The sequence below is a fragment of the Eurytemora carolleeae genome, unplaced genomic scaffold (assembly GCF_000591075.1).
Source record: "Eurytemora carolleeae unplaced genomic scaffold, Eaff_2.0 scaffold236, whole genome shotgun sequence".
Classification (NCBI taxonomy): domain Eukaryota; kingdom Metazoa; phylum Arthropoda; class Copepoda; order Calanoida; family Temoridae; genus Eurytemora; species Eurytemora carolleeae.
This window is the reverse complement of record NW_019396199.1, coordinates 104,424-124,128: the sequence shown is the minus strand read 5'-3', so window position 1 is coordinate 124,128 and position 19,705 is coordinate 104,424. Positions and strand designations below refer to the sequence as shown.

General features: G+C 30.6%; 1 protein-coding gene across 1 annotated transcript in view; it reads right to left on the bottom strand.

Annotated features, from left to right (window-relative positions):
- LOC111697918 (uncharacterized) overlaps positions 1-19,705 on the bottom strand; it is a 47,401-nt gene that overhangs the window by 4,959 nt on the left and 22,737 nt on the right. The window contains exons 13-17 of the mRNA XM_023468067.1: positions 18,567-18,644; positions 17,312-17,374; positions 16,809-16,874; positions 6,422-6,478; positions 4,793-5,048 (exon numbers count right to left, since the gene is read on the bottom strand). Coding sequence (XP_023323835.1) covers positions 4,793-5,048; positions 6,422-6,478; positions 16,809-16,874; positions 17,312-17,374; positions 18,567-18,644 — 520 coding nt within the window. The remainder of the gene's footprint in view (positions 1-4,792; positions 5,049-6,421; positions 6,479-16,808; positions 16,875-17,311; positions 17,375-18,566; positions 18,645-19,705) is intronic.

Sequence of the window (19,705 nt, the reverse complement as noted above, 5' to 3'; positions counted from 1 at the left end):
TTTGAAATCTCACTACCGCCAATACCAGAGTTTGAAAATAAAAGTTGAAATTATATATTCTCATTTTGGAATTTCAAATCTCACTACTGCAAAAACCTCTAGTTTGAAAGTATTTACATTTTCTAATTTCGAAAAAAAGGCATTTAATAATCTGAAAAGTGTAAAGAAAATGTACAAAAACTAGCTTTTAAAACCTTCAATACCATTTTCTTTTTAAAAAAACATAAAATTTTCGCTCAAAAAGAAGGCATTTTATACAAACACAGGTAAGTTAGCGTCCTTCTGATAGGAGGAGTCATAGTTAAGTTATGCAGGAAAAAATGCGGTAAGAATAATTACTTACTTACTTACTTATCAGCTTTAAATTAAAACAATTCAATATATTTCAGGATCTCAATATACATGATGTTTCATGCCTTGCAGCAATATAAAGTAGATTAATCCGGACTCAACAAACTTATACTGCATCTATATATATTTCATACTTCAAAGTTGTAAATTCTGCAGATCGTGAACACTTTAAATTAATTCAGATTTTTTTCAGATATGATTCTTATGCTTTTTCCCGGTAAACAAACTATCAATTTTATAATTTGCAAAAAACCAAGATTTTTTCTTCAACTTTAAAGTTCTGAACTCTAAACTCTGCATCCCAAAAAATGGCTTAGCGCAGAATTTTCAAAAAAAAAGTTCCTTATTAACTAGAAACCCGTAATTTCATAATAATCATAATATTTCATATTAATCACAAGTTATGTATTATGTATATATATATATATATATATATATATATATTCATAAAACTTACATAATTTTACAGAATTTCAATCATAAAAGTATAACATTTAAACAAGTTGCATGTAAATTAATTGAGAATTGAGCATTTTATAGGATATGTTTTTGATATCGTTAGAGGCTCTCAGCTATAATTAGTTACTTTTGATTTCATAATCTTCAATTCAAACCTTTTAAAAATTTAGATGTACTCTAAGTCTCTAATAATTAAGGGATTATGTAATTTTCGATTTCGTACGAAAAAAAACATTTTGCTACATCTTCAAATAGTATTTACGCGTATAAATAATTTTTTCAAATCATAAATGCAATATTTATAAAGATTTTATAATTGGAAATACAGGGTGTCCCACGAAACATGACAGTTGATAAATAGTTTTGAATGTCGTCTTACAAATACTGTATTATGATATTAAAGGATTTTTACAGTTTATTCGTCAAACAAATCTTTTGCTCAAATATATTTTACTATAATATAGCTCCCATATAATATTTTTATTATTAGTATCAATCAACTTAACAAATTATGGCAGAAAACATTCTAAACTGTTCACCAACTGTCATTTGTCGTGGGACACCCTGTAACTAGGAACATAGAAATGAAGGAATACTGGAACGATTGTCGTCTTATGTTTTCTTTATTATGATTCCCTTTAAGGATTTTGATGGTTTTTATCGGGCACATTCTCTTTAATTAAACTCTGAATTTTTTTCAGGAATTTATACTAAAAAAACTAATAAGACAATCGAGTTCCATTTTATATTGGTTATCACTGTAAAATATAACTATTATTGTACTGAGTAAAAAGCCTGGATAATTGTTATAATTTGAATATAATTATTTGTATAAAAGTTTACGTTTAAGCTCATTCACAAAATTTAAATTAATTTACAAAAATATATTTTATAAAAAACGTAGAAAATAACAGTTTACCAACCAACCAGTGTTTTTTATATGTAGGTATATATTCAATAATTCAAATTTTTAGAGATTTAATATAAAAAAAATCATAGCACTCCAATATCGAAATATTTAACATTTTAGCATTTGAAATTTTTTTTTTGATCTTACTGAATATTTAACTTGTTACAGTTAAACCAAGTACTCGGGAGACTTCTAAAAAAATTCAGAAAATGTAATTTTCTTATCCTATTGATAATGAAATGCCGCAGATACAGGGTGTCCCAAGAAACATGACAGTTGGTAAATAGTATTGAATGTATTCTTCCGTACTACATAAGATATTAAAGACTTTTTTGCAGTTTATTTAAAAAACACATATTCAAATATATTTTACTTCAAATCAATTTTACCATAATATAACAACCATGTGATGTTTTTTAGTACTCTGTTTGGCATCATAAGAACTGTATAAATTAAGGAAGAAGACATTTAAAACTATTCACACCCTGTATTCAGATAATATACTGAATAATTATATAGAGCTCTTTCAAACTATTCAGGGTTATTTGTTTATTTGAAAAAAGTTAATCCTCAAAAAACTATCCTCATGTCGGAAAAAACTATCACTAGATTATAAAAAATCAAAATGACATTTTATAAAAATTTTTCAATGACTCCGAAGTTCTGTATTAAAAGCTGTAACTTTTACCCTTTTTTTAATTCTTCAAATTAAATTTTACAGCGGATTTTTAGATTCTACAGAGTGTCCCACGAAACATGACAGTTTGTTAAGTTGTTTGAACCCCAAGAGAATAATAAAAAAAATTTTATGCCAGCCATATTATAGTAAAATTGATTTCAAAGTAAAATACATTTGAGTAAAAGATTTTTTAAGCTAAATAAACTGCAAAAAGTCTATAATATATAATACAGCATATGGAAGATACTATTCACAAACTGTCATGTTTCGTTGGACACCCTGTATCAAATCAAAACTTTAATGTATTTTTCTTTTTTGCTAGATTAAGGTATTTAAGATGGCGTTGAAAGATATTGTGAAATTATAGTTCCTCTCGAGGGTCTTTTAATCCCCTTTGCTCTAAAGTCTAAATATCCCTCGTTCATTGAACTCAAACCATCATTGTTTATTTTTAATCCGATCCTTGACTGAGTATCGCCAACAGTAGCCTCCCAATCGGACAATGCCCGCGACAAATTTTCCTCACAACTAGTTTCCTCATTTTTAGAAATTGTCTTGGAAGATGATGATGGAAAACATAGATCTTCTGTTTCAGCTAAAAATTCGAAATATCTAGATTTAAAAAGAAAAGAAAAAACGGTGTAAAAGAGAGTCTGGCAGAAAAAGAGGTTACTAGAGAATTTGGATATGAGTTCTGTACGGATTTTTGATGAGCCAGCTGTGAGCCATGATAAGTCAGGAGCTGTGAGCCATGATAAGTCAGGAGCTGTCGACATTACGAGATTGTGAGTTTTTAAAGTGTCCTGTCCGTTATTAGGAATGATTCCTACTCTTGTTTTAATTTAATAACATTTTGTTTCTAATATTGAACTGACTAAAGAATTTCCAAATTGCAAAACTCTTGTCAAAATTAGGAGCAGCCTGCTAAGTATAACTCACAAATTTTTGTAACCTGAACATTCTGCACTAAACTTTGAACAAAATGTTCCAAATCTCACAAATTTTTCACAATTTTTATTGCGAATATAATATTACGGTTTTATAACACTAACATTATAGTGAATTGGGAAAACTTCTTAAAATGTATTTAAAGATATTTCTATGATTTCCTTGTGTGGTCTCCATATCATTATCAAGGGATAATATATTTTCTATTTGTTGAAGGGAAGATTCATCAAGTTCACCCATAGTAGTTTCATCTATACACTCCCGACCTTCATTCTCATACACAGATCCTTCAAAATTAAAGGGATTGTAGGCAAAATTTCAAGTGACCTTTTGTTTACAAAGTGGCTTGTCGGCTCACAACAGTACTTATAAAATCTTTGACTTATCAAGGATTTATTTAAAGAAACGCTTCTAACTGTTTAATGATAGTCTGCAAGCTCATTTTATTAAAAAATAAAGAAATTTACTTTCTAGAAACCGTAGAAAATAAAACTTTCATATTTCATTCGAATTTTTGAAAATAACGCTAGAATATACGAGATTTACGAGAAAAACGGAGGTGTGTTGAGTTCACACTGTACACTAACGTACACTCTGCAGTTTTACGGTTATTTAAACAACATTTTAGAGATAAACACAAGGATTACTCTGTCGTCGATGCTCAGACACAGGTTTTTAAAGATTGCCTTTAGAAGCGGGGTATGCCCCTCAAGAAATGAAGGTAACTTGAAATTATGCCTACAATCTACATGTTAAGTAAAAATATAGGACGCAATAACAATTGCCTTTAAAACTGAACGGGGTAAGTTCCATTTTTTCTCTGCACATCATTAAACAGGGTGTATACGGTGGTAAGCAATTATATCACTACAACGAAGACGGCTTTTTATTTAAGTTTTGATGGTTAACAAGCTTCTTTCGGATACAAAGTTTGAAAATAAAAAATGTGAATTTTTTTTGAAGTGATAAATTCTCTTGACAACTAAGCTGTTTAACACCTTTATTTAAATCAAAATTGAATTCGAAAGTCGTCTCCATTGTATTGATATAATCGCCTATGACATAAATGGTGTTAAAAAAGGAAGTCTAAAGAGCTTTCAAAAATGTGGCCAACCTTCTCTGTATCTTTAAAATTGACGGAGATATTAAACATTTGAACAGTTTTGTTATATCTCCGTCAATTTTGAAGGCTAAAAAATGGTAGACCACATTTTGGAAATGCTTAAGAAATAATTCCGTATGAAACAAAGACGTCATTTAATTCCCATGTTTATTGGGACACACTTTATCAGTTTTCAATTATTATTTTTTAGATAATTCATAAATACTTTTTACCAGGAATTACGAAATTATATGATGATGATTATGATAACAATAAATAAAATGATAGTAAGTTTTTGTTCAGAAAATAAAACTAAAGAATTTTGATATTTCTATTGATAAACCTTTATTCTGATTATTCTCCATAATCTGCTGATATAGAGAAAAGGATGCAGTAGATTTCCAGGGATCCTGATCATGATCATGAGGAAGATGATCCTGATCTTGAGAGAGATGATCTTGATCTTGATCAACATCCAGAAGATGTTGTTTCTGGGAGATATCTTGCTGGGACGAGTCGAATTCCACTTTAATCTCTGGTTTCTTCTCAACCATCTCCTAGAGTAAGATTTGGGTTTCCTACAGTTTAACCCACCACGACTGAACGAATTAATAAAATGTCGTCATGAAAATTTCCAATGGACTTTATATTATCATACCTAAATCTCAGTAATAATAAAATTTGCTGATTACATTTTGAAAGAGCTCCATATAATTATGCTAAATATCTGCAGCTTTTTATTGTTAGCACAGTTAAATCGTAAATGAGCCATACATCGAAAGAATTTATCAAATGTCGTCTTGACAATTTTTCAATGGATTTTTTACTACAGGGTGTCCCACGAAACATGACAATAGCAAGACGAATTGAAAGTCGTCTTTGATATTTGAATTTATTTTTGACATTTATTATTCTATCTACTTTAACATGCATGATTCTTGAAACAATTATCACATAATTCTCCTTGCCCTGGCATTTCCAAAAAGTGGTCTGCGTTTTTTGTGCTTTCAATATTACCGGAGATATAAAGAGTCCGGTTCAGATTTCAATTTTGCTAAATAAAAGCAAAATTGTCGAAATCTGAACGAAATTCTTCATATCTCGGGCAATATTGAAAGCATATATTCCAGGGCCCAACAGGTTATATAGCATACATATGTGAAGTACACCTGCAGTATGGAAACAGTACAAAAAAATGGCTGTTTTACACTTTTTTCTAGTAAATTCCTCTCTATATATTCTATTCTCTATGACGTTAGTGGACAATATGTACCGTGATTGAAAATTTCTTTAAAAATTCGAAATTTGTTCTTTTAACATTCGATTTTTTAAATCCCACGGGCAATGCCGGGAATTTTAGCTAGAATAGAATTTGGTAATTTTGCCCCCTTGCTTTTACTAACCGAATCACTCGGCCCCCTTGCCTTTACTAGCCGAAATACTCGGCTACATTACTTTTACTAGCCGAATAATTCGGCTACATTGCCTTTACTAGCCGAATCACTCGGCTACATTGCCTTTACTAGCTGAATCACTCGGCTACATTGCCTTTACTAGCTGAATCACTAGGCTACATTGACTTTCCAAAACACACATATAAACATTCTTCCCCCCACAAGTTCTTTAAACTAGGGGTTTCGAGTTAAAAAACCTCTACACATTTTTGTTTAAATCTGAATATCTAATATCCCAATGTCTTTGCTACCCAAAGTCTTACACCGTAGATATTTCAAACAATGAATATTGTTAGATGATATAATCTAAGTTTGACATATATAAAAGGTTTACACCATAAGGTTGCCAAAGGGAGTAGATAATTTGAGTTTGTGTCAAAGACTCTGTTTATTTTTCCGACCAGAGACCCCTGAAAATTTAGTTTTTGGCTTAAAATTATATTTTTTTGTGTGAATTTTGTTGAAAAATTCGATTTAATTGCATACTAAATAAAGATATCTAAAAAGCATATTTCAACCTGTACTCCATTTGTTCCGGTGTTTGTTTACTGGTTGAGCCAGGGTGTAGGTATTCTCTAAAAAAGAAATATTTGAAAACAAGATATTAGAAAACTATTTGAAAACAAGATATTAGAAAACTATTTGAAAAGGTAAAAAGGATTTCAAAAGCATAAAAGGAGTGACCTGCTACATGTATTGTCCGGGTTATGAAATAATTGTGAAACAAAGGTTCTTCTGTTCAAGGGTGTAAGGCAAGGAAAGTTAATTGCGGTCGTGTATACTCTGCGTACACATTAAAACCAGTTCTATTTGGGGGGAATTTGTAAACAATAAAGGGAGTGACTTGCTACACGTATTGTCCGGGTTATTAAATAGGTGTGAAAAAAAGGTTCTTCTGTTCAAGGGTGTAATGCAAGGAAAGTTAATTGCGGTCGTGTATACTCTGCGTACACATTAAAACCAGTTCTCTTTGGGCGGAATTTGTAAACAATAATAGATGCATCACTGTTCGTTTAGTATCCGAGGAGGTTAAAAGCATTAAATTTTGATAATTTTGATAATTTACATAATAGTTTCCTATGACCAGAATATTTCATTGATCTTTTATGTGATATAAATATATTACGAAATCTTTTTTTCAGAAAAAAAGTCATCACTATTCAATTTTTTTGGAATAGCAAGACGACGTTTAAGTACGATATATATTAAATGTCAGAATAAAGAAAATATTTTTGTTTAACCAGTTTAGCTTTAAAATAAATGTTTGAAATGAAATGGGTGTGCAATGCACAATCAGTTTCATGGACCCCTCTCTCTGTATTAAAAAAATTCATTAAATATTTGGATTTGTTGGCCGGGTATTTGCAGTTAATAAATAACTTAAGTTTAACAAATTGTGCGTATTATCTAATTGTATACAATACAGAGTAGATAAAATGCGTAAATATTTACATTGAATAAAAAGTCCAAGGACACGGTGTTACATGAATACTAAATTGACATGCTACAAGCGTATAACTGTAAAATAAGTAAAAGTATAATATGTGTATGATTGCCTATACATTAATTGTAGCTGATTACTGCAGGTATGCGCATATAATAGGGATTAGGAGAGAAATTTCAAGAACAACTCAATTGTATCAGATTTAGACCTGAATATCAACTTTTTTAATTCTCTGTTTAATTTTAAAATTGATTCATGGATTTCTGATTGAGTTAAATAAATGCAGAAAAGAGTCATTGGTATTGTTAATTAATGACAAATTGTATCTGAAAAATAATCAAACTTTTAAACGGGAGAAACATATTATAAGTTGATTAATATGTAAGAATTCTTTTTACTAAACTTAATATCCAAGCAGAAACTTTTAATTCGAACCGGTTAGATGATTATTAAAATCTAATTATTGCAATCTCTAATTGCCTGAAACCTTTCTTGGTGTGACTTCTGAGAAGAAGGACTTTAGAGAAATCCAAAGAAAGTTATTTTGATCTAGAGAACTCTAAAAGTTAGTCATCAAATTTTTAGACAGCCTAGACTTTAAAGTGTCGTAACACCTTGGCCTTTGGTTTTGTTTCACATACATACTTATAATTTTGTTTAGCCCTAGACATGTACATTTTAAAAATGGAACGCACTTTTTTCTAGCTTAAGTTTAAAAGGAGTTATTTGCAAAATACTGCTTGCCATTTGCGTAAGAGCGTAAACATTTGGGTTGTAATGTGGTTGACCACAACAAATACTATATTTTGTCACTCCTATGCTGAGTACATTAGCGCCTGATTCAATCAGGGTTCAGTCATGTGTTTGTTGTCTATTCTGAACCAATAGAAATAGTTTAGCGGTAGCATCTATTTTTCTATCTATCTCATTATCCAAGCAGAGATATGATGAATCCTTCAATTGGCGCTCTCAGTAAATGGAAATATTTACTTCTACTGAAACTATAGTTCTGTAGGGGCACACAGTTCAAAAGTTTCGATATCAGGCTGAACAAATTGTTGAGCTTAAATAAAGAAAGGAATCACAGTAATTCAGTTAGTTTTGAGCTCTTACGCAAAAACTATGAAGAATTTTGCCAATCCAAATGGATAAAAATCAAATCAAATTATTTATGTTTCTAAAAAAAAAGTAAAAAAAGTAGGATTGAGTAAGCTAGGTAAAACGAAAGAACAAGGAGTGGCAACACTTAAAAGTTAAAACAGTCATAAAAATGTATGCACCTTTTCTATAGGAGTCTGGATCTATATGGAATTTTTGAAATGAAACCATAAAACTACTTACTGTAAGTTTATGACCAGTTGGTTTTTGAATAATTTTATCCCCGCTACCAGAGGATTTCATGCTGCTCCTACAAACACCATAACTGTTGTTCAAGCCATGAGCGCTGTTCATCAAACTAAGGCTGCTGTTTATGTTGAAACTAGAGCTGCTCGTGTTAAGACTGACAGGTCTTCTAATCAGCTTGCTGTTTTGCCTGCTCAACAAAATAAATTGAGTTAAAAATATTTTAAATACAAATATACTTTGTCGGGAGGGGGGGGCAAAATTGTCGAAATCTGAACGAAATTCTTCATATCTCGGGCAATATTGAAAGCACAAAAAAGGCAGACCACATTTTCAAAATGACAGGACTAGGGGAATTTTGTGATTATTATCTCTAGTAATTTACTTCTAAAGTTAGGTTGACAAATAAATGCAGCAAAATATATCAAAAAATCAAGACGACATTCAAGTCGTCTTGCATACTGTCATGTTTCATGGGACACCTAGTAGTTTACGTAAATCTCAATATTTGCGAAAATAAATAAATAGCCATGAATATGCGGGAACTTATAGTTATATGAAAGTTATACTAAAATTCATATATATATGCAATTTTGTGTAAAAGTTGTAGTATTAAAGAGATCATATTCAACAAATACGCAACCAATCTGAAAACGACGATATCCCACAAAAACCCGAGACTCTCAGGTTTATACATATTATAATTTTTTAATTTTCATTTTGCATTTTAATAGATATAATTGATAATATTATACATATAGTCCGTATAGTCCGTAAATTACGTCACCAGAACTTCAGTCAATGGCAATTTTTCAAGGCCAGCTCATTGAAAAAAATCGGACCGCTAACAATTAGTTTGGGTGCTAAGGATTTTTTTCAAACAAATATTAAGATATGACACGTGCTTCAAAATTAATTTTTTAAGGTTTTTCAAACATGAGTTTTCAGATCTCTAGCTTTAGTCACAAAAAGGTTATAAGCTATTTTAGAGTTTTTATTTTACACGAACTGGACTTTTTACCGCCCTGTACCCAGTATCCAACCCTAGGCATGAAAAAAATAAGAAAAATAACCTGAAGTAAAGTGAGAAGAAGTTCAGTTTTCCTTCTCTCAGATTCTAAATAAATTATAAGAAACATTTCAAATCAAACTAAATTTCAAAAACGCTCATGACCTCCTTTTCCACCATTAAATTAAAGCATTTCATGATAAAATTGAAATAATTTATAAAAAAATTCATAATTTAAAAAAATTCTAGTTTTTATAATTTTTATTCCTGATGATTGCTTGCTAATTCCGTTCTTCAATTCTTCGATTTTGCTCAGAATCATTTCATGCCTGAAACAGATATTACATTTTTTAAGAACTATGACTAATTTACAAACATCTCTGAGGCTCTGGTGCATGAAAGTCCACTCCCAAAAATAATAGTGTACACGAAACTTCATGAGAGAAATCTGCGAATATTTAAATTTAAAATCTGCAAATATTTAAATTTAAAATCTGCGAATATTTAAATTTAAAATCTGCGAATATTTAAATTTAAAATGGCAACTTTTAGAGTTCAAACCTTAAAGTACCCTGACAAGGGATAAATGTATAACTTGCACTAACAGAGAACAGATTAATCTTCAAACCTATAAGCTCTGTCCCCCTAGGGGCGATCAGGCTGATTAAACTGCTTGAATGCAATAAATGCATTGAACGCATTTTCCTTTAAGGGACTATACACGTAATTATAAGTGACACTCCAAAGAAAGAAAAAAACACAATACAGTGAAACCCTTAATAACGAATACATCGAAAGAGTTCATAAAATGTCGTATTCTTCACTTTCTGATAATGGAATACTGCAGATATTTAGTTTTTTAACTAAATGATTATATGGAACTCTTTAAAACTGTTCCGACATATTCATGGCTATTTATTTATTTTCGCAAATACTGAAATTTACGTAATATAGTATAAAACTCATTGAAAAATTGTCAAGACGACATTTGAAAAATTCTTCCGATGTATTCTTTGATAAGGGTTTCACGTTATAATATCTCCCACATTATTGATTTATTAAAGGTGGTATTGTTCTGAATCCCTCTTTAAATTTAATTTAACTTGAAATCACACACTTCCCTTTTCAGTAAAGGAAGACAGTCCTTTTAACTCTTAAGTAAATTGGGATACCAAAAAGAGAAGAGACTTTGAAAGCGACTTTATATTTTTTTTTTTATATTTACGAAATGATATTTGATTCAGAGTGTAAAGTCCTTTAGATAAAAAAAATGGGATGATAACAATTTTGTTCTAGTTTTTTCTTCTCAAGATACATTCGTCCATTTATCAATTTTTGCTGATGGTTAAATTTAAGAATAAAGTTCTTTAAGATTTTTAAAGATTTAGTTTTGATTAAAAAAAGAATAATCATGTTTCAAATTCCCACAATTGATCAGATTTGACTTATACAAGGAAAACATCTTACGCTAAATTTTAACAAGGAATTGATTCTTTGCAACAAAATCATTTTCTAATCCCTAAATCTTTTTAAACCTAAGATAATTCAAACTTGGATTATTTGATGTAAAAGAATTCATAGTTTAAAAATGCACTAATTTGATATGCAAAGGAATTGAGCCTTTGCCACAAACTCAAATTTTCTTATCCCCATATCTGTGGAACCTTATGGTGTTGACATTTAATATTTAAAACTTAAGATTATTAAATCTAAAAAAATTCATAGTTTGAAATATCTCAGGTCTACAAAATTGGGTTGCAAAGATATAGGGATTAAAAAATCAGAGTTGGTGCCAAAGAGTCAATTCCATTCTTGAGGTTGCGCATAAAAAATCCAAAAGCTTTTTTGCTCCATCCTTTGATTAATTCCCGAAAACGCCCACTGGCTGGAATTATCTCCTACCCTTAGAATATATATACTATAGAATAACAGGTGGCACCTGTATTGGTATGACAATGTAAAAATGTATTGGTATGTTATTGTGTACACGAAGTACACTGTTCTTGGGGGGATTTCTTTTGATCAGTTACATGATTTCTCAGTAACAACAGATAACAACAGAAAGTTTGGATAGTGAATCTTCAAAATCCCCTCCAAGATTACTGAACATCTGGACATTTATGTATTGTACTGCATAACCTCCACAGTCCAACACTTCCCAAACCAAATACTGCCACCTGTTATTCTATAGTATATATATTCTGAGCCACTACCTCTTTAGTTCTTTCTCTCTCTCCAATCTTTCATCTGTGCAGCCGAATAGTCCAGCTACCTGCCTCGTGTACTGTATAACCCAGTCCTGAGGATCATGTACTGTAGGTTTGTACTGTTGGATCCCTCCTCCAACTGTTCGTGAATATTGAATTACTGGATGTTCAATTCCAAACGTATTGTCTCGAGGCTCTAGAATCTAAAAAAAATTCTTCATGAAAGAAAACTTGATTTTTAAGTCAAAAGCCATTAATTAAAGTCTTCTGAATGTGTTTATGCAGTAAACTCCATAGAATAGAAGTACAATATTTAAGATATTAAAGCAATAATATTATGAACTATAAATTGCCCCCCCCCCAGCGTATCCTGGTTTTCAAGTACCCCAGCGGGGATAGGGTTAACAAAATTGACTTGCGGATTTGATCAACAGGCGATAAACAAGAAAATTGACAGAACTTGACACTTTTCCGGACAGAATAACAATAATATCCTTCCAGATTGTTTCTCATTTGAAGATTTAAAGGTAAATTGGACATCACATTATACGTCTATATTCCCTTTAAGATTTTCTGCCGATTGTCCAACTGCACAGATGCAAAATGCACAGCTTGCATATTTTAGCCAATCATAACAATGCGCGCATAGGCGCGCAGTTTATATCATCATTTTTTTACAGATTTTACAGAGTGTATCAATAAACAAATCCATCTTATAAACTCATGGAAAAGAAAGTTTTTGGAAAAAAGTCTATGAAAAAAAACACCAAAAAAAAAATACGAAATCGATTAAAATCCTTTGAAAAAGTCTTTGGAAAAAATTTATATTAGTTTATATCAAGGACTTCCGGATATCATACTGAGACTACCATTAAAGTCACAAAAAAATAATTATAAGAAGAAATTTATCCAAAAAATAAGTCCAAGGAAAAAATATCATAGAAAAGAAAGTCACGAAAATATACTAGGTTACAATACACGGTATAGTTCACTAAATAAACATGATCAAAGAGGGGAACCAACACACTAATAAAATATCTACAAGAAATTTCAAATTCTTAATAAAAGTATTCACCCCTTTCAGTGGGCTGAAACCATACCGTGACTGGATATAACACTTTTGGATACAAAATAATGACTTCAATTACTGCAACACTTTTTGCCGCTCACAGTTCTATGGCTATTTTAAATTGTTTATCTTGCAGAAATATTACAAAAAAAAACATATTGTTAGAAAGAGTCCCAGCAGCCTTTTACCATTAACAAATAATATACTCTTACGGGCGTAGCTTTTTTTGAAATCATAATTGCATGTTTATTGGGACACCCTGTACATTTCTGAATTTCTAATCAAATTGGTAACTGTCCGAGGCTTCATGTATTTAAAATTAACTAATTAATCAACTGCAAAGGTTATCCTTTAATTAGAAGATGTTTAAAAAAATGGTCTCAGAATTTGTCTGAAATAAAAAAACTGCAGGGCGGAAAAACGTTACCAATGGTATTTAAATCAATCAAAAATTTATTATTAAAGAAAGTTCTTAAAAAACAACTCTTAACAAAAAATCTTCACAATTCTAAATTTCAACTTCTATATCTTTGCAATCTGATATCGTAAGTCGCAGACTTATGATATTTAAAACCATGATGATGTTATATTAAATAGTTTGGAACGAGGGTACAATTCTTTTTATTTTTGTAATCCGTAAAAATTTGATTTTTCTAAATTCAATTTCTATATTGTAAGAGGCCCATAGATGAACCAGTTGTCTCAACGAAACTAAAATTAACAAAAACAAAATAAAAATACTCATAAAATGAAATCTTCCTAAGCAAGATCATGAAAATAAAGTAAAAATCCTTTAATGTATCTTTCAGGGCCTCCTCAAAGAAAACAAATTGCATATTATTTAAAAAAGGAAAAGCTGGTTTTCATTTTTTTGCATTAATTATCCAAGTTGTGCATATTTTATTAGCATTTAATATTTAGAAAAATTTGCGTGCCAGCATTTTTTAATTTAAATTTTTACTAACATATTCTTTATTTAATGACATGATTTTCAGAAAAAAAATCCATTAAATTTTTTAAAATTTTTAACTGGTATCCATAATTTGTTTATATTAATGTACTCAGTTGGTTACAAAGAGAATAGAATATATATTAGAGGGGAATTTACAAGAAACAATTGTAAAACGGCCATTTTGTTGTATTGTTTCCATACTGCAGGTGTACTTCACGTATTTACGCTTTATAACCTTTTGGGCCCTAAAATATCATTTTAAAGAAAATCTAAAATTAATATTAAAAGAAAACCAAATTATGAAATAGGCTGGTTTCATAATTGACCAATGATCATTTCACATGGACTCTATGCCCTTTACTTTACTTTAAATCAAATGATGTTTTTATTCACCTAATTCGAAATTGAAATGAATAGTCTAGGGAACATACTGTATTAATGTTCTCTACTGCATATAATTTGTGAACATTTACATGGTTTGTACACTTTGAATTCACTTTCAGGCTGAAAGGGACTGAAAAAATTTATACCAAGAGATTATCTAAATTCCTCTCTAATATATATTCTATTCAGTATTCTCTATGGTTGGATATAAACTCCGGTTAATTTCAAGTACCGGACAGACATTTAACCAGCCTGGCTAGAGCAAGCTGTACAGTACAATTACAGACTAAAACCGCGGGACAGTACGCTAATTGGATGATCCCCTTCTAGACTAATAGTACGCTAATTGGATGATCCCCTTCTAGACTAATAGTACGCTAATTGGATGATCCCCTTCTAGACTAATAGTACGCTAATTGGATGATCCCCTTCTAGACTAATAGTACGCTAATTGGATGATTGGATTCTAGAGAATTTTAATGCGTGAGACTTAGCTCCAAAATTATTAAAAAAGTTTTTCGCACTTGATAATACCCATTACAATGAAACAAATAGATACGAAAGCTCTACCATCAGCTCAATCCAAATTAAGTGAGAAAATGATTTCTAATTTAAAAACTAAATTAATTTATTTATCAAAATAATTAAATTAATTAAAACAGTCATTTTCGTCATTTTTCCATAGATGGTGACTAGTTTTGTAGTTTACAATGACTTAAATATACGACTTTTTCAGAAACCTTTTCAAAAAATATTTCGTGCTAATTGACATACAAAATATTTTTTTGAGTCTTGAATTGAGTCTTTGTCACAATCTCAAATTTTCGAATAAATATCTTAGCAACCTTATCGTGTAAACCTTTGATATTTCAAACTTAGATTGTTTTGTCTATAAACATTTGTAGTTTGAAATATCTAAGGTTTACGACTTTGGGTTGCAAAGATATAGAGATTAGAAAATCAGAGATTGTGACAAAGACTCAATTCCTTTATGTATAATATGTTATTTGGTTTTTCGAATTCAAACTAAATCTAAAATAATTAAATGTCATATTTCCAAATGCAGACAGACAAACATAGCATTGCTTTGAAATCATTTTTAACATTCAAGGTTTTTGGCTCCACAAAAATGTATTACAGGGACTATGTGTAACTTCACGCGACCTTCACACACTTATATGCGATTCCATTAGCGCCTGATCCAATCAGGGTTCAGACATGTGTTTGGTGTCTATTCTGAACCAATAGAAATTTAGCTTTCTATCTATCTCATTATCCAATTAGAGATGAATCCTTATATCGGGGCTAAACAGTAATATTTACTTCTACTGAAACTATAGTGGGCAGATGCACCCTTGATTAACTATTGCACTTCAAACTCTCGTTCATTTAGAATATTTGGCTGACTATTATGCACAGTCCCAGAAAATTGTTCAGTATGGATGCAATTGTTTGATCTGAAAATTATCGTTCATTTTCCATCTATTTCGTTCATTTTCTCACTGAATGGTCGTTCATCAAAATCATTCGTTTAATAAAATCGTTCTATCAGTAATATCATTCGTTCAGTAAAACCATTTTTTCAATAAAATTGTTCGTTAAGAAAAAATATCGTTTTTGAAAAATTTTATTAACCCTATCTCTGCTGGGGTACTTGAAAACCAGGATATGCTGGGGGGGGTCAATTTGCCCCCCCCCTCTAAATCCCATGTTTGATGACCAAATATGACAAATGATACATCATTGGAAAGCTCTTGTGCTCTACTTTTCGAATCTGCAAAAAAATTTGCAAATTTGCAAAAATTGAATTTTTTATCGCAAAATCCAGTTATATAGTAAAAATATTTGCAAAAAAAACTGTCCAAAAATTGAGAAATTATATATTTTTGAAAAGCCCTTGACGATGCCATTTCAAATATGCAAAAAATTTTGCAAAATTTCAAATAACCTGAATTTTAATCAAGAAAAACTAAAAATGTGCAAATTTCTTTTGACAGGTTGTTTGCAAAAAATTTGCTATTTTTTTCGCAAAACTTGTGCAATTCGTTTCCTTATGTCAAAGGCTTTCCAAAAAGCTAAATTTTATGAAAATCTGACAAGTGGAAGTGGGTCAAAACAAAGATTTAGTTTGTTACAGGAAAAAGCAGTCATTCAGGCAGTGTGCCTGAGGACTCAGGCAGTTAGTAGCCCGGTTTTAAGCCTAAAGGGAGGGCTTTGGGTATGTAGGAAAATTCAGAAAATTTCAACATCCTAAGTCCAATACTTTTTGACTTATGTAAAAAAACTACAGGGGGGGGGGGGTCAAATTGACTCCCCCCCCCCAGCAGGAATAGGGTTAAAAAATTCGGTTATTCAGTAAATAACCAAAGTTTTTTCAAGTTTATTCGAACGATACTTCGACCGCCCACGGTTCGTTTTTACTGAACGACACCATCGTTCACAAAAAATTCGTTCGTTCGCAAAAACAAAACCCATCTGTATGTTTGTCTGTTTTACCTTATAATATTCCCAGGTTGAATATTCAGATTATCCAAATGTATATTATCCAGATCACTGCCAGGACTAAACCAAGGATTATAATCAAATCAAAATTGGGGAAATCTCAACAAAATAAAATAATTTAAAATTGGGTTAACCAAGCCAAAACAAAGTTTGTTGACTTCTCAACTATAGCTCATTTACAGAAAACACTATTATTTCCCCCAAACTATCTTTTTATATGTGATCATTTTAATTGTGAAAGAGTATATTATTGAAAATACTAGGAGAAGGCTCACGATTGAATCCTCGAATCCTCGATATTATTTGGACAGCTTTAATTTAATTACAAATAACTTTGGAATAGAAAGACGAGCTTTAGACTTTAAACAGTTCAATGATCATGAGACACAAACATTATGCAGTTGATACAGACCTATTTGTTTATTGTATTGCTTTGTTGTCGTCTTTATATTTCACAGTTTTATGATTCTGACTATAAATTGTATTAGTTATCTTACTTTTGACTAATACAGCATCTTTGTAGGTCAGCTAGATCAAGACAGGAGGAAACAGATACATCACTAAACAGATACATCAATAAACAGATACATTACTAAACAGATACATCACTAAACAGATACATCACTAAACAGATACATCACTAAACAGATACATCACTAAACAGATACATCAATAAACAGATACATCACTAAACAGATACATCACTAACCGGATACATCACTAAACAGATACATCACTAAACAGATACATCACTAAACAGATACATCAATTAACAGATACATCACTAAACAGATACATCACTAAACAGATACATCGCTTAACAGATACATCACTAAACGAAAATATTTATTTTTTAAATCAAACTATAACCAATATTATAGTCAAGAATAAAACTATTTTTTACCAAAACAAACATATATAACCATCTCAATCTTCGATAAAACTATTTAAATCTGAAATAAAACTATTTTTTATCGACATTAAAACTATCTTTAACTAACATAAAACTATTAGTATTCAAACTTGAACCATTAAAATGTAAAATAACAAATGTGAATGTAATGTAAATAACAACTATGTTTATCTACATAAAACCATTTTAATCTCAAATAAAACAAATTTTTATCTCAATAAACCCATTTTGTATCTGACATAAAAACATTTTTATCTAACATAAAACCATTTTTATCGACAATTAAACAATATTCATATAAAATGTAACTTTTTTTTAAAACCTAAAACCATTTTTATCTAAAATATGACCATTTTTTTCTAAAATATAACCGATTTTAAATAAAATAAAATCATTTTATCTAAAATAAAACTATATTACTGAAACTAGCTATAGTACCCGGCGTTGCTGTAGAATTTAAAAAAATGAAATTTTGTATAAAAAAGATTTTTGAAAAAATATTGATTTATTTTTTAAATCAAAAACAAGTCTTTCAGGGTGCTATGTTACGTTTCCTCCGAAAAAATTTTAGCTTTTAACTCTGAAAGGATTTAATCGTATATCTGGAACATTTTTTAATCGTATATCTGTGTGTATCGTTGAAGTGTACTGTACCCGTCTGTTCTGCCTGTATAGATGGAGTGTACTGTACCTGTCTGTTCTGTGTGTATAGCTGGAGTGTACTGTACCTGTCTGTTCTGTGTGTATAGCTGGAGTGTACTGTACCTGTCTGTTCTGTGTGTATAGCTGGAGTGTACTGTACCTGTCTGTTCTGTGTGTATAGCTGGAGTGTACTGTACCTGTCTGTTCTGTGTGTATAGCTTGAATCTGAGCTAGTTGATGAACTAGTACGAGGTCTACACTCTATTCCACGGAAACTAATAGTAAAATCAAATAGGATTTTCGTTCCTATTTACATACTATTAAGTATTAATTTTAACAAAGAACTACAGATTAACTTTTAATTTCGCCTCTACAGGTATGCTGAAATTCCAAGATTTTTTCATCACAAATTGTATGATATATATATATATATATATATAGTATCTTCATATCTGCTTAAACATATACTATATATATATGTTATAATGTATATTGTATAGAATCTGTATATTTGCTTATCTGTCTATCTTTCTATATATCTGATTGCAAATGTGTCAGCTATATATCTATCTATCTATCTATCTATCTATCTATCTATCTATATATCTATCTACATTTTTATCTGTCTATTTATTCGATTTTACATACATCTGAGCCGAATTTAAAGAATTTGAGCCACGGCTTGAATTTGAGACGCGGCTAAAATATGGTTGGTTCCACTTAAAATCGTATTCTATATTTAAAGATTAAAACCGGCGCTCATTTGAAACCGGTTTTGGCGGATTTAAGACGCGGCGGCTCAAATTCATTAAATTCAGACTTTGTATATATCTGTGTATAACTCTATCTATTTACCTACTATCTACAATGACAACCAGAAAACTCTGAAATTGGAATACAACTAAACATCAATATAGAAATAAGTCTATTCGGCCTGGGGGCGGGGGCAATTTGACTCCCCCCCCCCCCGTAGTTTGTTTTACATAACTCAAAAAGTATTGGTTTGAGGCTGTTGAAATTTACTGACGTTTCCTAAATGCCCATAGGCCTCCCTTTAAGTCTAAACCCGGGCTTTAATACTAACTGCCTGGGTACTCAGGCACACTGCTTGACTGACTACTTTTTCTTGTAACAAACAAAATCTTTGTTTTGACCCACTTTCAGTTGTCAGATTTCGATAGTTTTTAGCTTTTTGGAAAGCCTAAAACATAAGGAAACGGAATGCACAAGGTTTGCAAAGAAATTTTTGCTACTTATTTGCATACAACTATTCCAAGTCATAACTTGAGACTAAAAGTCGTCTTTATTTTTTAGAGTTTTGTGGTTATCACTGTAT